The 21,930-nt window shown below is 42.1% G+C and overlaps 2 protein-coding genes across 4 annotated transcripts in view; one reads left to right on the plus strand and one right to left on the minus strand.

The window, feature by feature from the left end:
• Nucleotides 1–21,930, plus strand: part of mus301 (mutagen-sensitive 301) — a 433,219-nt gene that overhangs the window by 379,167 nt on the left and 32,122 nt on the right. For both annotated transcript variants that reach the window (XM_068393102.1, XM_068393101.1), the window contains exon 11: nucleotides 15,319–15,431. In XM_068393102.1, the coding sequence (XP_068249203.1) occupies nucleotides 15,319–15,431 (113 nt within the window). The remainder of the gene's footprint in view (nucleotides 1–15,318; nucleotides 15,432–21,930) is intronic.
• LOC137658128 (uncharacterized) lies at nucleotides 18,752–21,904 on the minus strand. Of its 2 annotated transcripts, none has more exons than XM_068392813.1 (2): nucleotides 21,704–21,904; nucleotides 18,752–21,574 (listed from the first exon to the last, which is right to left on the minus strand). In XM_068392813.1, exon 2 carries the CDS (start codon nucleotides 20,945–20,947, stop codon nucleotides 19,607–19,609), a length of 1,341 nt encoding a protein of 446 aa, XP_068248914.1. In that variant the 5' UTR covers nucleotides 20,948–21,574; nucleotides 21,704–21,904; the 3' UTR covers nucleotides 18,752–19,606. Both variants share the same exon structure in this region, with proteins under 2 accessions (XP_068248914.1, XP_068248915.1).

The following is a 21,930-nucleotide window of genomic DNA, read 5'->3' on the forward strand; positions in this document are numbered from 1 at the left end:
CATATATCTTCTATAATTTTAGCCGTAGAGCGAAAATATGCGATGACCACATTTATACCCATAAAACGACTCTATGCTGTAGTCTAACACAAAATCTGACACCGAAAATATTGGGGCATTATCTCTGACCCCGGCCCTTACTCGTTTCGGACCCCAAAAATAAGGCCCTTTTTCAATAAAAACTCATATATCTTCTATAATTTTAGCCGTAGAGCGAAAATATGCGATGACCACATTTATACCCATAAAACGACTCTATGCTGTAGTCTAACACAAAATCTGACACCGAAAATATTGGGGCATTATCTCTGACCCCGGCCCTTACTCGTTTCGGACCCCAAAAATAAGGCCCTTTTTCAATAAAAACTCATATATCTTCTATAATTTTAGCCGTAGAGCGAAAATATGCGATGACCACATTTATACCCATAAAACGACTCTATGCTGTAGTCTAACACAAAATCTGACACCGAAAATATTGGGGCATTATCTCTGACCCCGGCCCTTACTCGTTTCGGACCCCAAAAATAAGGCCCTTTTTCAATAAAAACTCATATATCTTCTATAATTTTAGCCGTAGAGCGAAAATATGCGATGACCACATTTATACCCATAAAACGACTCTATGCTGTAGTCTAACACAAAATCTGACACCGAAAATATTGGGGCATTATCTCTGACCCCGGCCCTTACTCGTTTCGGACCCCAAAAATAAGGCCCTTTTTCAATAAAAACTCATATATCTTCTATAATTTTAGCCGTAGAGCGAAAATATGCGATGACCACATTTATACCCATAAAACGACTCTATGCTGTAGTCTAACACAAAATCTGACACTGAAAATATTGGGGCATTATCTCTGACCCCGGCCCTTACTCGTTTCGGACCCCAAAAATAGGGCACTTTTTCAATAAAAACTCAAATATCTTCTATAATTTTAGCCGGAGAGCGAAAATATGCGATGACCACATTTATACCCATAAAACGACTCTATGCTGTAGTCTAACACAAAATCTGACACCGAAAATCTTGGGGCATTATCTCTGACCCCGGCCCTTACTCGTTTCGGACCCCAAAAATAGGGCACTTTTTCAATAAAAACTCCTATATCTTCTATAATTTTAGCCGGGGAGCGAAAATATGCGATGACCACATTTATACCCATAAAACGAGTCTATGTTGTAGTCTAACACAAAATCTGACACCGAAAATATTGGGGCATTATCTCTGACCCCGGCCCTTACTCGTTTCGGACCCCAAAAATAAGGCCCTTTTGCAATAAAAACTCATATATCTTCTATAATTTTAGCCGTAGAGCGAAAATATGCGATGACCACATTTATACCCATAAAACGACTCTATGCTGTAGTCTAACACAAAATCTGACACCGAAAATATTGGGGCATTATCTCTGACCCCGGCCCTTACTCGTTTCGGACCCCAAAAATAAGGCCCTTTTTCAATAAAAACTCATATATCTTCTATAATTTTAGCCGTAGAGCGAAAATATGCGATGACCACATTTATACCCATAAAACGACTCTATGCTGTAGTCTAACACAAAATCTGACACCGAAAATATTGGGGCATTATCTCTGACCCCGGCCCTTACTCGTTTCGGACCCCAAAAATAAGGCCCTTTTTCAATAAAAACTCATATATCTTCTATAATTTTAGCCGTAGAGCGAAAATATGCGATGACCACATTTATACCCATAAAACGACTCTATGCTGTAGTCTAACACAAAATCTGACACCGAAAATATTGGGGCATTATCTCTGACCCCGGCCCTTACTCGTTTCGGACCCCAAAAATAAGGCCCTTTTTCAATAAAAACTCATATATCTTCTATAATTTTAGCCGTAGAGCGAAAATATGCGATGACCACATTTATACCCATAAAACGACTCTATGCTGTAGTCTAACACAAAATCTGACACCGAAAATATTGGGGCATTATCTCTGACCCCGGCCCTTACTCGTTTCGGACCCCAAAAATAAGGCCCTTTTTCAATAAAAACTCATATATCTTCTATAATTTTAGCCGTAGAGCGAAAATATGCGATGACCACATTTATACCCATAAAACGACTCTATGCTGTAGTCTAACACAAAATCTGACACCGAAAATATTGGGGCATTATCTCTGACCCCGGCCCTTACTCGTTTCGGACCCCAAAAATAAGGCCCTTTTTCAATAAAAACTCATATATCTTCTATAATTTTAGCCGTAGAGCGAAAATATGCGATGACCACATTTATACCCATAAAACGACTCTATGCTGTAGTCTAACACAAAATCTGACACCGAAAATATTGGGGCATTATCTCTGACCCCGGCCCTTACTCGTTTCGGACCCCAAAAATAAGGCCCTTTTTCAATAAAAACTCATATATCTTCTATAATTTTAGCCGTAGAGCGAAAATATGCGATGACCACATTTATACCCATAAAACGACTCTATGCTGTAGTCTAACACAAAATCTGACACCGAAAATATTGGGGCATTATCTCTGACCCCGGCCCTTACTCGTTTCGGACCCCAAAAATAGGGCACTTTTTCAATAAAAACTCAAATATCTTCTATAATTTTAGCCGGAGAGCGAAAATATGCGATGACCACATTTATACCCATAAAACGACTCTATGCTGTAGTCTAACACAAAATCTGACACCGAAAATCTTGGGGCATTATCTCTGACCCCGGCCCTTACTCGTTTCGGACCCCAAAAATAGGGCACTTTTTCAATAAAAACTCCTATATCTTCTATAATTTTAGCCGGGGAGCGAAAATATGCGATGACCACATTTATACCCATAAAACGACTCTATGTTGTAGTCTAACACAAAATCTGACACCGAAAATTTTGGGGCATTATCTCAGACCCCGGCCCTTACTCGTTTCGGACCCCAAAAATAGGGCACTTTTTCAATAAAAACTCATATATCTTCTATAATTTTAGCCGGAGAGCGAAAATATGCGATGACCACATTTATACCCATAAAACGACTCTATGCTGTAGTCTAACACAAAATCTGACACTGAAAATTTTGGGGCATTATCTCTGACCCCGGCCCTTACTCGTTTCGGACCCCAAAAATAGGGCACTTTTTCAATAAAAACTCTTATATCTTAATAGGGCACTTTTTCAATAAAAACTCATAAATCTTCTATAATTTTAGCCGGAGAGCGAAAATATGCGATGACCACATTTATACCCATAAAACGACTTTATGCTGTAGTCTAAGACAAAATCTGACACCGAAAATTTTGGGGCATTATCTCTGACCCCGGCCCTTACTCGCTTCGGACCCCAAAAATAGGGCACTTTTCCAATAAAAACTCATATATCTTCTATAATTTTAGTCGGAGAGCGAAAATATGCGATGACCATATTTATACCCATAAAACGACTCTATGCTGTAGTCTAACACAAAATCTGACACCGAAAATTTTGGGGCATTATCTCTGACCCAGGTCCTTACTCATTTCGGACCCTAAAAATAGGGCACTTTTTCAATAAAACTCATATATCTTCTATAATTTTAGCTGGAGAGCGAAAATATGCGATGACCACATTTATACCCATAAAACGACTCTATGCTGTAGTCTAACACAAAATCTGACACCGAAAATTTTGGGGCATTATCTTTGACCCCGGCCCTTACTCGTTTCGGACCCCAAAAATAGGGCACTTTTTCAATAAAAACTCATATATCTTCTATAATTTTAGCCGGAGAGCGAAATTATGCGATGACCACATTTATACCCATAAAACGACTCTATGCTGTAGTCTAACACAAAATCTGACACCGAAAATTTTGGGGCATTATCTCTGACCCCGGCCCTCACTCGTTTCGGACCCCAAAAATAGGACCCTTTTTCAATAAAAACTCATATATCTTTTATAATTTTAGCCGGAGAGCGAAAATATTAGATGACCACATTTATACCCATAAAACGACTCTATGCTGTAGTCTAACACAAAATCTGACACCGAAAATTTTGGGGCATTATCTCTGACCCCGGCCCTTACTCGTTTCGGACCCCAAAAATAGGGCACTTTTTCAATAAAAACTTGTATATCTTCTATAATTTTAGCCGGAGAGCGAAAATATGCGATGACCACATTTATACCCATAAAACGACTCTATGCTGTAGTCTAACACAAGATCTGACACCGAAAATTTTGGGGCATTATCTCTGACCCCGGCCCTTACTCGTTTCGGACCCCAAAAATAGGGCACTTTTTCAATAAAAACTCATATATCTTCTATAATTTTAGCCGGAGAGCGAAAATATGCGATGACCACATTTATACCCATAAAACGACTCTATGCTGTAGTCTAACACAAAATCTGACACCGAAAATTTTGGGGCATTATCTCTGACCCCGGCCCTTACTCGTTTCGGACCCCAAAAATAGGGCACTTTTTCAATAAAAACTCATATATCTTCTATAATTTTAGCCGGAGAGCAAAAATATGCGATGACCACATTTATACCCATAAAACAACTCTATGCTGTAGTCTAACACAAAATCTGACACCGAAAATTTTGGGGCATTATCTCTGACCCCGGCCCTTACTCGTTTCGGACCCCAAAAATAGGGCACTTTTTCAATAAAAACTCATATATCTTCTCTAATTTTAGCCGTAGAGCGAAAATATGCGATGACCACATTTATACCTATAAAACGACTCTATGCTGTAGTCTAACACAAAATCTGACACCGAAAATTTTGGGGCATTATCTCTGACCCCGGCCCTTACTCGTTTCGGACCCCAAAAATAATGCACTTTTTCAATAAAACTCATATATCTTCTATAATTTTAGCCGGAGAGCGAAAATATGCGATGACCACATTTATACCCATAAAACGACTCTGCTGTAGTCTAACACAAAATCTGACACCAAAAATTTTCGGGCATTATCTCTGACCCCGGCCCTTACTCGTTTCGGACCCCAAAAATAGGGCACTTTTTCAATAAAAACTCCTATATCTTCTATAATTTTAGCCGTAGAGCGAAAATATGCGATGACCACATTTATACCCATAAAACGACTCTATGCTGTAGTCTAACACAAAATCTGACACCGAAAATTTTGGGGCATTATCTCTGACCCCGGCCCTTACTCGTTTCGGACCCCAAAAATAGGGCACTTTTTCATTAAAAACTCATATATCTTCTATAATTTTAGCCGGAGAGCGGAAATATGCGATGACCACATTTATACCCATAAAACGACTCTATGCTGTAGTCTAACACAAAATCTGACACCGAAAATTTTGGGGCATTATCTCTGACCCCGGCCCTTACTCGCTTCGGACCCCAAAAATAGGGCACTTTTTCAATAAAAACTCATATATCTTCTATAATTTTAGCCGGAGAGCGAAAATATGCGATGACCACATTTATACCCATAAAACGACTCTATGCTGTAGTCTAACACAAAATCTGACACCGAAAATTTTGGGGCATTATCTCTTAGTCGCTTCGGACCCCAAAAATAGGGCACTTTTTCAATAAAAACTCATATATCTTCTATAATTTTAGCCGGAGAGCGAAAATATGCGATGACCACATTTATACCTATAAAACGACTCTATGCTGTAGTCTAACAGAAAATCTGACACCGAAAATTTTGGGGCATTATCTCTGACCCCGGCCCTTACTCGTTTCGGACCCCAAAAATAATGCACTTTTTCAATAAAAGCTCCTATATCTTCTATAATTTCAGCCGGAGAGCGAAAATATGCGATGACCACATTTATACCCATAAAACGACTCTATGCTGCAGTAACACAAAATCTGACACCGAAAATTTTGGGGCATTATCTCTGACCCCGGCCCTTACTCGTTTCGGACCCCAAAAATAGGGCACTTTTTCAATAAAAACTCATATATCTTCTATAATTTTAGCCGGAGAGCGAAAATATGCGATGACCACATTTATACCCATAAAACGACTCTATGATGTAGTCTAACACAAAATCTGACACCGAAAATTTGGGGCATTATCTCTGACCCCGGCCCTTACTCGTTTCGTACCCCAAAAATAGGGCACTTTTTCAATAAAAACTCTCCCCCCAGATGCTGAAGCCTTGATGAGGATGGGGGGCTTAGGGACTAGCAGTTGGGCTCTAATGAACAATGGGAACTACTTCCCCACTGGACCTCGGTGCCCAACTGTTGATCCAACTAAATTAGTCAGCACTTTCTCTCCGTTCCTTTGATTACTTCTTATTTTCTCCCATCTCTTCGTCTTGGGCATGAACTTGTTGACGACTTTAGCTTGTACGACTTAGGTTTTGACTGCTGCTTTGGATTTGGCGCAGGGTGGGATGGATGTCATGCCATCTCAACCTGTACAAATTTAGACGCCATCACCCTCTGGCAGACCCCATTGGGTGCAGACTAAGTCTGTTAAGAGTCGGGCTCCAATGATCCGGTTTTAAGTCACCCATATTTGCGGGTAATGGGTGACGCTAGGCATTGGAGTCGTCGGTGGGAGGGGCTAACTACCCCCACTGACCAGTGTACGCCCACCTTAAGAGAGGCAGCCCCTCTCTAATAGAGGACTGGTCCCCGCTGAAGCCTCTTCTCGTGTTGGGCCACATGGGATAGGAGGACTGAAATCCTCTGATAAGAGGTGGATAACCCGGCTTGCTTCTACTCCTAAAACTAACCCCTCTGTTGACGACCCGGAAACTCTAAAGGACCATGCTACTTATGTTCAAAAACAAAGTAATTTGGGTGACATGGAGAATTTGCGAATCCTTCACATCACTCAGATCCCCATTGAAACCAATTACGATGTTCTATATAAATTATTTCAATGTTATGGTCACATCAGGGAAATTAGGATGAGGCTTGAAGGTGACAAATGGGATTCATGGATATCATTTGATAACCATGATGAAGCATTCAAAGCTATCAATGATATCATAAATATTAAAATCAGTAATTTGAATTTCAAGGGTGCTCTTTGCGATCGGGTACCCAAGAATCTGGATGTATATAGGCCTGCAGATTGGATTGATAAAAGTATAGAGGTAGTTGTACCTTCCCAGAGAAAGCCAAAACCACCAAAGTGGCTTATTGCTCAATCAAAAGGGAGTACTGGAAATTATTTCAAAATATGTAAATTTCTTCAAAAGAAAGTAGGTACTATCGCACCAGGAGATATATCTCGGTTTGGAAAGAACAGTTTCCTAATAAGTGCCAAATCAGAAACTCAATCGGTTATACTTTCCAATTTAAATACAGATAACGAAGACATAAAGCTGGATGTGAAACCCCATCTAAACTTCAGTTATGGAAGGGGAGTAGTTTTTAATAGAGACTTATATGAATTCACAGAAGAGGAGATATTGGCCATGTGTCCTTTAACTGTGTGGAAAGTGCATAAAGTCCCTGGAACGTCAATGATTAACCTGACTTTCCAGGATGCTGATGTGCCTTTCCACATTTACATAGAGAATAAACGAATTAAAGTGCGAACTTTTAAGCAGAAGCCGCTGCAATGTTTTAATTGCTATAGATATGGGCATCCATCTAAAGTATGTAAGAATGATAAAATGTGTAGTACATGCTCTAATGTTTACCATGGAGACTGTACACTAGAGGCCAATTGTATAAACTGCAATTTGAATCACAAATCTACGGATAGGAACTGCCAGCAATATAAATTAGAAGAGGCTGCTCTCAATAAATCCAGTATTGAACACATAAGTGTGGGGCATGCCAAGAGACTATTGAGTAAATCAGCAAGTTATGCAAAAGTATTGAAATCCGGAGAAAAAATGAGGCAGGAGACATCCAGCCCACCTAATACTGCCTCTATTCCCCAGAAAAGAAATTTGCCATCTTCTGATAGAATTCTAGAGGATAAGGCAAGAATATCACGTAAGACCTTTCTCACCTCTAGTAAACCTTTGTCCCCCACTACAAAGGATAATTCTAACCTCTCTCAGGCTATATCTTTGCCTGATTTGATGGAGGTTCCACATGAAACAGAATTATCAGGTGCGCCTGTAGTGGGGAAAGCATCAAAACCTAATAAATCACCACCTGTCAATAGGAAAAGAGAGAGACCTCCATCTCTCTCACCCCCATCCATTAAAAACACAAAAGTTATGTCATCAAATAGATATGATGTTTTGCCTGTTGATATTTCAGATCAACAGGAAAACTTCTTGAATCAATCAAAAATTCAAGTGGAGGTCCACCATCCCCCACAAGAAATAGGTAACAACAACACTGAAAAGGCTAATATAAAACCTAATTTATCAAGACCCAAACTTAAGAAGCCTACAGAAAATATTGTCAAATCAAAAACTGTCAATGGGAAGACCTCATCAAAGATGTCTTCCAGAAAATAATACATAGTTTTTTCATCCATGTTGCAATGGAATTGTCAGGGTTTGAGGGCCAAATATGAAGAACTTAAGCTCTTAATTCACGAGCATTCCCCCATAATTGTATGTCTCCAGGAGAGCAAGCTTGATGCTAATACCCCTTGTCCTCGCGAATATATTAGTTATAGGACACCTTATGATCACGGAGTAGGGAGCCATGGCGGAAGTCTCATGTACATTCGTCGAGATGTTCCCCAAATACCTATATCTATACGTACAACCCTGCAGGCAGTTGTTGTACAAATTGATATAGGGAGAAAATATACAATATGCTCTCTGTACTTACCTCCAAATGATGATATTTTATATGATGATTTAGCAGAGGTCATTCAACAACTCCCTCAACCTTTTCTCTTACTGGGAGATATGAATGGTAGACATCCTTTATGGGGTGATGTTTTGGCCAACACAAGGGGCAATATTATCTCATCAATTGTGGAGAATGAGGATGTGGGACTCCTTAATACAGGAGAGCCCACACACTTCCATGTTCAGACAGGTACTTTGTCATGCATTGACCTTTCAATTGCAAGCTCTAACTGCCTTCTTGATTTTGATTGGAGGACATTAGACGATTGGCATACTAGTGATCACGCACCAATCATTATAAACACCAACAAGGATCCGCCTTTGCAAAGATTGCCACGTTGGAATCTAGACAAGGCAGACTGGGTTAAATTTTGTGAGCTAAGTGAAATCGAAGGGAGAGCAGAACAGTTTGAAAGTGTTGATGATGCCATAGACCTACTGAATGGAACTCTTCATACAGCAGGAGTCAATTCAATTCCCAAAACAACAGGGTTATTCAAACGACGACCAGTCCCGTGGTGGTCTTCAGAACTAACTGCACTCCACAGAGCCACAAGAAGATCTCTAACACGATTGCGTAGACGCAGAACTGATGAGAATTTAATTATGTACAAGAAATGTAGAGCACAGTTCCGTCGTGCCATGAAAGAAGCAAGGCGCCAGTCATGGATGTCTTTTGTTTCCTCCATTAACAGTAGAACACCACCATCTTCTGTGTGGAGGAAAGTAAAAAAGATAGCTGGCAAATTCACCCCCAACCCACCACCAGTGTTGAGGGTGAATGGCCAGTATGTAACTGAAGCAAATGAAGTTAGCAATGCCCTGGCTAATCATTTTTCAAATGTATCTAGCAAGTGTGAAGGAGCCCCTGGTCACCAGTATAGGAGCACTGAAGAAAAGAAAATTTTACTGAAGCAAATGAAGTTAGCAATGCCCTGGCTAATCATTTTTCAAATGTATCTAGCAAGTGTGAAGGAGCCCCTGGTCACCAGTATAGGAGCACTGAAGAAAAGAAAATTTTAAATTTTGCAACAAGAAGGGAAGAGTCGTATAATTCTCCTTTCACTGAAAGAGAATTTGATTCCGCACTTGCTCATTGCAACGATACAGCCCCTGGACCCGATGGAATTCCATATGCAATGATTAAACATGTACATTTTAATACAAAGCTATTTATTTTAAGTATTATTAATAGAATATGGCATGATCATAGTTACCCAAGTGTTTGGGAACTAGCCATTATTTTAGCTTTTTTAAAACCCGGTAAAGACAAGTTTTTAGCAGCAAACTATCGTCCTATTGCATTGACATCTTGTTTATGTAAAATCATGGAGAAGATGGTCAATGCAAGGCTGATATGGTACCTTGAAAAAAAAGGTATTTTATCACCGATTCAATGTGGATTCCGAAAAATGCACTCAACGACTGATGTGTTGATACGACTTGAGTCTTCTATTTGTGAAGCCTTTGCTTCCAAACAGCACCATGTTACAGTATTTTTTGACCTTGAAAAGGCATATGATACCACATGGAGATATGGTATTCTTAAAACCATTCATGAATTGGGATTGAGAGGAGAGCTGCCACTATTTATTCAGGCATTTCTTTCACGTAGAGTTTTTCAAGTGAGAGTGGGGGAAACTATATCGTCCATCTGGATCCCACAGTCTGCGTGGGACCGACAGACAGCATGTCCGCAAGGTTGGTGAAGGACGGCCGCGCAGGCTGTCATCCGGCAACGGACCACCTGTAAAAGGAATAGTCCATGAGCATCTACTAGTTTCTCTATAAGGGGTCCCGGAGGGTCCGGGACCTGCCAGTTAATAAAATAAATGTATAGCCTTAGACTAAACATGCAGAGAACTGAGACTATTCCAATAGCAATCCGGCAGAGCCGGGTATGAAAAAGGATGCAAAAAACAGTGATGAATATATAATCATAACTAGTTCCTGGGCCCCAGGGGCCGGGGAACAGGGTTGGTAAGTAAACTTAAAGTAAACTTAAAGTAACTTAAAGTAAACTTAAAGTACCCAAGATACATCCTTAAAGTACATAAATAGAAAACGCCAATTATGATCTAAAACTAATGTCTGTAATGAATAGGGCTCCCGGAGGGAGGATATTAATCAAAACCGTGTCAGTGTCAACCGATCTTGTAGTTAAGAGCCCGGCGGCTCCGATGTCTGATGACGGGAGGGTATGACGGGAGGGTACAACGGGAGAGCGCGGGGGGAGCCAGTGGAACCCCCCTACCATACCGGAGGTACCGGGACAAAGGTAATGATTCATGTAGAATATAATATAATGATATGGGATATAATAAGTCCTATACGGACGATAATAGCATGAGGTACCGTAGGTGAGGCCACTCCTAATATAAGTGCTCATTCTAACAACCGTAGCTAAAAGCAAGGTTACACCAAGGTGCAGTTATACCGACTAATCACGTGTGATAGTCCCCGGTGGTCCCGGCCTTCCCCCTCCCCGACCGATGGCAACGGGAGGGGGGAGACGAAACCGCCCGGTATGAATGAATGAGACTAAGTCATACCCCGTTGGTATACTCAGTCCTCAATATGTCGGAACGTTGATGGAAGACTGAGGTACAAGCATACTTGACCCGTAAATCATAGCCAACAACCATCGAGTGAGAGGAAGGGTGTACACTGAAGGGGGGGGGATGGAATAGCCTCCCCAACTTGTTGGGGGGGGGTAATGGTACCGGGAAATCGCCAGTGCGCAGTGGTAGACAGGGCTACCAACTGGAGATCCCCTCAATCATGACATGAAAATCCCAAAAATATGATCATAACGGAGTAAGCAATAAATATAATATCAATGCACAAATACATAAAAATAATTAATGAATTAAAAGCGAAATCACGTAAGTAAGGTTAGGCATGCAGAAAAAATATGGCGAGAGAGGGACTCGGGCGAGTGGTAAGGGAGGAGCATGACGCCATCAGCAGATGGAAAGCAGGGGTACCAACCTAGTTACTGAAGCGGTAGATCGAACAGTAAAAACAACAAAATACGCGAGAGTCCCACTCGAACCAAACGTAAAACTAGGTGGAGCGTAATAAAACAAAAGGTTTTACTAATAATAAGTGAGATGGTCGAAATTAAAGCTCCTAGAACTAGCGAAACAATCTCAATGGTGACGCTATCCACCAACATGCACGAATGCAGGCATACCAACATAACCTACTCCTGATGAAACGCTAACACCGATAACATAGGATAACATAAAATAAATGCTATATGAAAGCATAAAGTCGGTGTACTAAATGAATATAAGGAAAAAAAAACTCCTAAAGGATCGAACGAATATAAAAGACGGACGAACTAACGAGACAAAGGGCAGAGGCGAAAGTAAGAACGGGGACGCCGCTCATATAAAACACTTCTCAATAATAAAAACAAAGATTACACTGCCCAATCTCGTTAAAAACTCATGGATAAGGTACTTAACTTCGATGGGGTATCTTGGGAATCGGCCATCGAGAGAAAGGTGATGATAAATCCAATGAAACACACGAGAATAAAAAACTTGGACTTATATGAAACAGGTGCTTGAAAGGAGTGATGGGCAAGCGTGGGTTGAGTTAGTAGTACTGGTCTGCGAGGCAGGGGAGGTTGAACGGCACCTCACTATTGGGGGATTTCGAAGAGGAGAAGTCTAAATGGTACGAGACCTCTGGTATTTCGCCCCAGTCTATACCGACACCATTAGGTGAGCGAGCTAGTTCAACCTAGCATTCCTTTACATTTTTTCTCTGGTAATATTAGCAGTTATATTCCTTTGAAATGGTGCTTAAGGAGCATTTCACTGGGCGGCACAGGTCTCTCGCCCAGAAATAGATTTTTCCTTCGTCAAAATCCCTTTTTTGCACTAGCAATTAATGGGATATCCTCAGCCATTCCCCAGGATGTTCTCTCAACATTATTTGTGGATGATCTCTCAATATCATTTGCTGGCACTAGAATGGCAATGGTTGAGAGAAAAATCCAACTCTCTATTGATAAAATTATCCAGTGGGCTGACATGAATGGATTTAAGTTCTCGACAAGTAAAACTACCATTGTCCATTTTTGTCGTATCCGGGGAGTACATCCAGACCCGGATATATACATTAAAGGTCAACGGATACCATGTGTATCGGAAACCAAATTTTTAGGTTTGATATTTGACTGTAGACTTACATGGGTTTCTCACCTAAAAGCGCTAAAAGCTAAATGTGTTGAAGCTCTGAATATCTTAAAAGTATTGGCCCATACATCATGGGGGGCAGACCGCAATACTATTTTAAAATTATACAAGGCCTTGATTTTTTCCAAAATTAGTTATGGTGTTGAGGTATATTCCTCAGCCACCCCAAGCCGGTTAAAAATATTAGACTCGATACATCATGCAGGTATTAGATTATCTACTGGAGCTTTTAAAACCTCGCCTATCCCAAGTCTCATTGTTGATGCTGGAGAGTTACCTCTAGACCTTTACCGAATGTCTTCCATTCTTCGGTATTGGTTTAGATTGCAAAGACTCCCTAGCTCTCTAGCCTTTCAGACTGCAAGCCTTGTAAGACACACATCATACTTTGAGTTGCACCCAAAATCTCCTCAACCTTATGGCTTTCGGGTGAAACGATTATTAAATAGTCCTACCATGCAAGTGGCATTTTTAGATTTATTTCAGAAGCAGGTCTTCTGAAAAATATTTAACTTTTATTACATTCAACTTTTATGATTTTAATTGAATACTCTTTTATTTTTTATTTTATTTTATCTTTTATTTTTGTATACATAAATTAAATGTTACCGGCGTCAATGACCTCAGATGTCAGGATGCCTGAAAACTTTAAATCAATCAATCAATCTCCTCAACCTTATGGCTTTCGGGTGAAACGATTTTTAAATAGTCTGGATAGAATTAGAAATAAGGTACTTCCATTCAAGGTATCATCAACGCCTCCATGGAAATTACCTGACATATCTTTTTGTAAATACTTTATTGGAGTTAAGAAGAATATGACTGACTTAGAATCCAGGTCTCTTTTTATGGAACATGTCGAAGAACATAGGGGATCGACTTTTATATATACTGATGGCTCCAAATCTGATGCTGGCGTTGGATTTGGAGTACATAGTAATGATTTTAATTGTAGAGGTGCACTTCCTCTAACAGCTTCCATATTTAATGCCGAACTGTATGGCATATTAACCGCTATTGAGAAAATAGCTTTGGAAAAGGAGGGTAATTTTACAATTTTTAGTGATGCAAGGAGTGTTCTTCAAGCTTTAGAAGTTTTTAATTCTAGTAACCCTCTAGTTTTAAAGATTTTAGAATGGCTTTTTATTATTGGACGGAAAGGTATAACTGTTCGATTTTGTTGGGTTCCAGCACATGTAGGTGTGTCTGGGAATGAGAAGGCAGATTTACTGGCGAAGAATGCGGCATCCGAGTTGCTACCAAGGAGGTATCCCATTCCATGTAACAATCTCCTACCTTACATCAAGAAATTGGTTAGTGATAAATGGCAACAGCACTGGGACAGTCAAGATGGCAATAAAATGAGGGAAGTAACAAATATCATATCACCTTGGAGGTATAACATGATTCCCCGAAAATGGGAGACGACTCTTTGTCGTCTCCGTATTGGTCACACACGGTTGACACACGAGTTTCTGCTGAAGGGCCAACACCAACCGTATTGCGAGGACTGCTTAGTACCTTTAACAGTGAGGCATTTGTTGACCGAATGCCCTAATTTTACTAACTTAAGAAATAGATATCTGTTTGAGGCTCGAGGTGAGGATGGCAGGTTTATCCTTGCCAAGATTCTTGGACATGATGTGTCTTACTATGCGAGCGGAATTTTTAGATTTATTTCAGAAGCAGGTCTTCTGAAAACTATTTAACTATTTTAATGACTTCTTAATTTTTATGGTTTTAATCGAATTCTCTTTTAATTTTCATATACAGTAAATGGTATCGGCGTCAATGACCTTAGATGTCAGGATGCCAGAAAACTTTCAATCAATCAATCAATCAATCTCTGACCCCGGCCCTTACTCGATTCGGACCTAAAAAATAGGGCCCTTTTTCAATAAAATCCCATATATCTAATATAATTTTAGTCGGAGAGCGAAAATATGCGATGACCACATATATACCCATAAAACGACTCTATGCTGCAGTCTAACACAAAATCTGACACCGTAAATTTTGGGACCCTTTTTCTGACCCCGGCCCTTACTAGATTCGCATCCTAAAAATAGGGCCTTTTTTCAAGAAAATCTCATATATCTTCTATCCAGCTTTGTCAAAAGTATATCCCTAATAAAGAGCTCAAGGTTTATATCGTTAAGAAAAAACAAATTACTTTTAAATTGTTTATTTTGTTTGGATTAGGGAATGATGCCACTTTGTAATCACATCTAGCCATACTGTAAAAAGATATCCATATAATCATATCCTTTCACGCTGTAAAAATACATCCCTATTCCTTTTTTGAACGCAAAAAAATGTGTATTTCAAAAAGTTAAAACTGTTGATAAAAAAAGTGCTTTTATTCCTCATAGGACTGACTGAGGGAGAACGTCGCTTGATTGAAGAAGGATATCTCACTGGAACATTATGCTGTGTCTGTTGCACTTCAACCCTAGCTGCTGGAGTTAACCTTCCTGCCCGTAGGGTCAGTTTTTAAATTGTTTTTCACCTTGCTGTTTTATCATTGTCATTATCATGTTAAATAAGACTATTGAGTCTGTTGTTCTCTAAATAGAGGATTTCTGGTGTTGAATAATACACTATCTTAATAAAGAGTAGTAGGTTACTCAAGGCACTAATCACATGTAGATACTACTACTGCAGGAAAGGGACACTTCTAATGCTGCATTACAGTGAATAGTTTGATATATGTCACTCTTTTATGTCCTCTAGCTATCAGATATATATTTTTTCTATTTCATTCCTCATCAAAGTTACTATAATTTGGCCTATAGAACTAAAAATGAGGGAATGAAAAAAAGCAGTCCATCCTATTCCCAGAGAAATGCGAGCTTGTTGAGTTTGTCAGCAATAGTACTGTATATGGAACTTGTAAAAGGAAAACAGAATCAAAAGTAGTAGCTGCAGGTAGTCAAAGAAAAATCATCAATGAAAAAATCTGACTGAGGAGGATCCAGTGACCCAAACATGCTAACAATTAAGGGATTTTGACGAAGGAAAAATCTATTTCTGGGGAGAGACCTGTGATGCCCGGTGAAAAGGGTCCTTCTGTACACTTTTCTGATATAAACCTTCCAAATATACCAGAGAAAGATAAAAGCATGGAATGCAGAGGTTACTACCCTCGCGCGAGCACCTTGTGGGTGTCGTGTATAAAGCAGGGGCACGTGAAAGCCACTATTCACAGACTGTCTTCCATTTAGCTAATTCCTTCGTCAAAAGGGATGGGCTGATACAGAGGCACCAGCTACGGTACCAGAACCACGCCATCGACGCCCGACGCGAGCGCCATCTGAACAACATCCTTCTGTATTGAACATGATGGCTTGGAAAGGAAAGGGTGGGATCGTACAAAATAACAGGGAAGGGTTTCACCGGGCGTCACAGGTCTCTCCCCAGAAATAGATTTTTCCTTCGTCAAAATCCCTTTTCTGGGTCGACCTGTGACGGCCGGTGAAAATGTACCAGAGAATGCCTTCCAAGCCCAATAATAAATAGTAACCTAATGAGGAGAGAGATAAACACCATGTAAGGAAAACAATATATTATATTAAGGTAAGTAAGCATAAATTATAAACTAGCCAAAGGACATAGTGAGCGTAAGGCTAAATAAACATGATAACAAGGAAGCCTCCGAGTATCAGAGCACAATATGCAACAAAACTGACATGGCTAAGAATAACCCAACACTAAAGTTACGGTAAACACAATAATAGTTAATAACCATAGGAACTAAACATGTAATAAACTTAGGGCTAACGAACCACCAAAGAGAGCGGCGTCGTGGTGCGAGTGGCGGGTAGGAGGGAGAAGAGGAGAGATGGATGAAAGGAAGAACAAGAGATCAATGGGGAGAGATGAGGCTCCCAGCTGCAACCGTTGGGTATTTAAGGGCCTGTAAGTTCTTTAGATATTGGCGTTTGAAAACCATAGGAGATTTCCAACCCGTGTACTTTTTAAGGTCATCAAAATCCATATTTTGGAAATAATTGATGGAGGTAGCTACTGACCGGATATCATGAGCATGGGGAAATGATCCCGGATTAGCTTGTTTAATGAAGTATAGGATTTGTTGCCTAATGCCTTGAATGGAAATAGTACCTCCTTGTTCTCTGATAAACAAGGGGCCAGACGAGCGGGTGGCAGTTCTAGCCAAAAAGGCCCTGAGAGTAGTGACTGGACATAGAGAAGTATCTTGGAGAAGAGGAATAATCTTCCAAGGGGACCACCTATTTTGTTGGTCCTCATTTTTAGCTAGGAAAGCTCTGTCTGGAAAAAGAAGTACTTCACCTGAAGGGAGGAAATCTATGTTTTCTGAGTTTCGTGAGAGAGCTGCTAGTTCTGAGATTCTAGCACCCGAGGCCAAAGCCGTTAGAAATAAAGTCTTCCTAAGAAGAGTGATATAGGAGCAGGATTCGTTGTCCGTGTCTGACGCAAGTTTGAGGACATCGTTCAGAGACCAAGGGACCTTTTGTGGACGAACCGAAGGTCGAAGCCTAGCACATGCTTTTGGAATAGATGAGAAATAGGAATCTGCCAGGTTAATGTTAAACCCAACAAGGAAGACCTTCTTCAAAGCTGACTTGATGGTGGTTATAGTGCTAGCTGCTAGGCCTTTGTCAAATATGGACCTAAAGAAGGAGATGGCTAAATTAGGAGTCATAAAAGTATTGTCTGAATTCTTTAAGAAATCTATAGTTTCTTAACGGCCGAATCATATTGACGAATTGTAGAGTCCCTTTTGTCTGATTCTATAAAGAGGACATTTTCCGGGTCGATGTTCGCATCTCTACGAGCTGCAAACTTCATGAAGTCCACAAAGTTAGGGTTTTGGCTATCCTTGAGGAATCTGACACAGTCCGAGTTTGGACTACTTGGGTCAGTTTGGGGAATGGGATCTGGAAGGGACGGATTTTCAACTCGAGGAGGAGAGGAAACCAACTGCTTTTTGGCCAGTGAGGTGCTACTAAAGCCACTGCCCCTTGGAAGGAGCGTAGTTTGTGTAAAACTTTCATTAGAAGATTCACTGGAGGGAATAGGTAAATCTTCTTCCAATGGTTCCAATCCAGGGTTAATGCGTCCATGGCATAAGCCTGAGGGTCCAGGTTTGGGGTCACATAACAGGGAAGTTTGTGATTCAGTTGAGTCGCGAATAGATCTACCTGGAGGCCCGGAACCATCCTGAGTATCCACCGGAAGGAATTTATGTCTAGGGACCATTCTGATTCCAGTGGTTTCATCCTGGATAGTGAGTCCGCTATCACATTCTGGACTCCTGCTAGGTGAGTTGCTGACAGGAACCAGTTCTTGTCTGCTGCCAAGGCGAAGATAGTGACCAGGATCTGATTCAGGTTGGGTGACTTTGATCCTCCTCTGTTGATGCAGTGTACTACGGCTGTGCTGTCTGAGACTACTCTGATGTGGGACGACCTCGGAGGAGAGATTCTCTTCAGGGTCAAGAACACTGCCATGGCTTCGAGAACATTGATATGGAACTGTTTCATGGCGGGTGACCAAGAGCCCTGAAACATCTGATGTTGGGAGTAACCCCCCCAGCCACTCTAGAGACGCGTCTGTATGAAGTGTCACTTGTGGAGGGGGGAATTGCAGAGGAACCGATTTGGAGAGGTTCCTCGGTTCGGACCATGGGCGTAGTGTAATTTTTTTGACGGGATCTTCAAGATCTTGTCTCTTAAAGGTATTGTAGCTCTCTTTCTCCAAACTCGATTGATGTCTTTGAGTTTGGCTTTTAATAGGAGATCTGTTACTGAGGCAAATTGGAGAAGGCCGAGGATTCTTTCTAAAGCTCTTCTGGACACCTGTTTGTGTTTGAGAAAGTTCCTGATCTTGGAAGCTATCTCCCTTACCTTTTTGGGAGGAAGGGAGAGCCTGTGCTTTGAAAGGTCCCACCGGATGCCTAACCATTCGAAGCGGCTTGATGGTTGTAGGCGAGACTTTTGGAGATTGACTTGGAATCCCAGTTTGGCGAGAAATTGAATTACCTTCGTCGTAGCTCTGTTGCATTCCCGGTTCGACCGAGCCCAAATGAGCCAATCGTCCAGATAGGCGATGATCTGTATCCCTTGGTTCCTGAGTTGCTCGAGCACTGTCTCTCCCAGTTTCGTGAATATCCTGGGAGCAATGCTGAGACCGAAGGGCATGACTTTGAATGCAAAGGCTTTCTTGCCTAGACGGAAGCCTAGGTAAGGAGAGAAGTTTCGAGCTACTGGAACATGATAATAGGCGTCGGTAAGATCGATAGAGGTGGTGACGGCCCCACGGGGAAGTAAGGTCCGTACCTGAGAGATAGTCAGCATACGGAACTTGTCGCAGAGAATGTAAGAGTTTAGTTTTGACAAGTCCAGAACTACTCTCAACGCCGACGAGTCTTTCTTTGGAACTGTAAACAGGCGGCCTTGGAATTTCAGTGATCGAACCCGTTTGATTGCTTTCTTCTTGAGTAACTCTGTGGTGTACTCTTTCAGGATGGGAGTGGGTCTCTGGAAGAAGGTCACTGGTGGAGGTGGAGATCCCTGTGACCATTTCCAACCCAAGCCTTTGGATATTATGCTGTGAGCCCATGGACTGAAGGTCCAATGGTCTCGAAAGTGATAAAGTCTCCCTCCTACCGGGAACACATCATTGCGAGGGAGTGAATCTAGGTCCCTTCCCTCCACGAGCACCCCTTGCTCTAGGTCCGCCTCGATGGCGGAACTGTCCTCTACCTCTGTAGCTTCCTCTCTGGTGTCCACGAAAGGAACCGGAGGGTTCGTAGCTAGGGTTGTATGCAGGAGAGGACATCCAAGTGGGGTTGGGTTGTGTACCTGGGGGAGCAGTGAGGTAGACCACCTGTTGAGGGGGAGCCTGTTGCTGAGAAGTCGAAGCAGAGGAAGACTGTGTTGACGTGTGGGGGACTGACGATTGGTGGAAGTGACCCTGGTTCGTCTTGTAAGGGGTAAATCTCTGCTTTTTCTTGAAGAAAGTTTGTTTGTGGGATTCGATCTTCCTTTTGGTCGTGAGGCCCCACCTTACTTGCAAATTTTGGTTTGCCCTCGCAGCGTCCTGAAGAACTTTATTAACTTCATCCTGAGGGAATAGGTTCTTACCCCAGCTGGAGGACGCTATCAGCCTGTTCGGTTCATGTCTGATAGAAGCCTCAGACAGAACGAATTTCCTGCAGCTAACCCGAGCCGACCAGAAGTCGTGGAGGTCAACTTGGTAGGACAGAAGCAGGTTCTTTGTGAAAACCCTGAACAAAGTTTCCATCGGGTAAACAGAGGCTAGGGACTCTATGGAGTGGAGGGACCTAGCTAACCTATTACGTGTCTCGAACTCGGTCTTGAGAAGACTCTCTAGTAATCTGGGGAGCTTCTCAGAAAAAAGAGTAGAGGCGCAGTCTGGGTCTAGCTTCCCCACCGTGAAGGTAGAAGAAGCGTCATCCCAGGTGGCAGAGGTACTCGGAATGAGCAGTGAAGTGGGGTCCGTCTCTTTGAGAGCCGGCATGGTAGAGCCTTCCTTGACGGCCTGTATTGTCAGCTCTGTGACTTTATCTATGAGTGGCAAGGTAATGGACGATGCCGTTGTAAAAATAGTGTAGGCACCTTTGTGTGGGGTGAGCTTGGAGTTAGTACACCCCCATTCTGATAGAGTCCTGGCCCAGACAGCTTGGGCTTGTTCTTTTAGAAATATTACCGTTTCCTTCGGTACCTTGTCCATTCTAACCAAGGCATGCTCCTTTAGGCGGACGAAGCCGTTGAATGGGAATTCTAGCCCTGGGGGGTAGAATTCTAGGTCCTCTAGAGGGCGGGTGCCTATGCCATCTAGAGTTAGGGCACCATCTAAGTACGGAGCATGCAAGGCAAACCTCCAAGGGTTGTTTTTATCGAAGGGGGGTAACTTCGACGCGTCTGGGGCTGAAGGCGGAGGAATCTGAGTTCCGGAGCGGATCAGATTCGCCACCATATCTTTTAGCTCCGTCATAGCCCCAGAATGTTGCTGAATTTGCTCCTTGACTATATCCCTGATCAGGTCGACGGGGAAGGAGGGTACCTGAGAGCCACCCGCCGACGAAGCCTTGGACTTGGCGGACTACGACTTCTTAGAAGTCACGGTTTTATGGGAAGCAATAGGAACATCAGGAGCAGTCGAGGGTCCGGGGACCGGTGACGTAGACAATGGCAAAGCTGAAGACTTATAGGTACGTAGTGGCTTCACCTTGGGTCGTACGGGGACGGAGGGATCCCGAGGAGAAGCCGTAGGCTTATCAAAGCCGAGAAAGGAAGAGGTAGAAGAAGGAGTAGGAGATAAAAAGGTTTCCACCAACTCGACACCACCTACCTGCTCGTCCATGGGCTCGATGTCTAGATCCAGATCTGACACGTCCACCGGTAAAAGAGATTCGTCTTCCGTGGGGATGGTCGCTCTGACCGCTTCAATTAAAGGGGCAGCCACCTCCGGAGTGACTGCTGCAGTGGTAGAGCCTGGGAAGAGTCGGGAGGCCATGTCTCCGTCGAGGAGATAGGGTGCGACAGACGGAGCATTCCTGCCGAAGCCCGACACCCAAGGACGAAGAGCAGCTCTTGCCGACCGAAGAGATTCATCATCGGCCTGAAAGAGTTGAGGGGATTAGTGATGAAGGAGAAGGATCGTTCTCCGAAATAAGCAATGTATACATAATTAAGGAACAAATAAAATCATCGCCAAAGGATAAAAGGAACAAAACGAAAACCAACTTACGTCATCGTTCAGGAGTAAGGAGGACAACTCGTAACAGAGCGTGCACGATTCCGGGAACCACACCATATATGGGGCTTGTCCCGGCTCCCGAATAAAGGAGATAGCGCAATGCGCATGCGATCGGCAGAGGTCATGTCCAACGGGATCGTTGAAAGAGGCGGGGCAGCCCTTGGCAGCGCAGCGGACCTTCTGTAAAAGAAAGGAGACATAAGTCTGGATGTTACTTG

This window comes from Palaemon carinicauda, chromosome 19 (assembly GCF_036898095.1).
Source record: "Palaemon carinicauda isolate YSFRI2023 chromosome 19, ASM3689809v2, whole genome shotgun sequence".
NCBI lineage: Eukaryota > Metazoa > Arthropoda > Malacostraca > Decapoda > Palaemonidae > Palaemon > Palaemon carinicauda.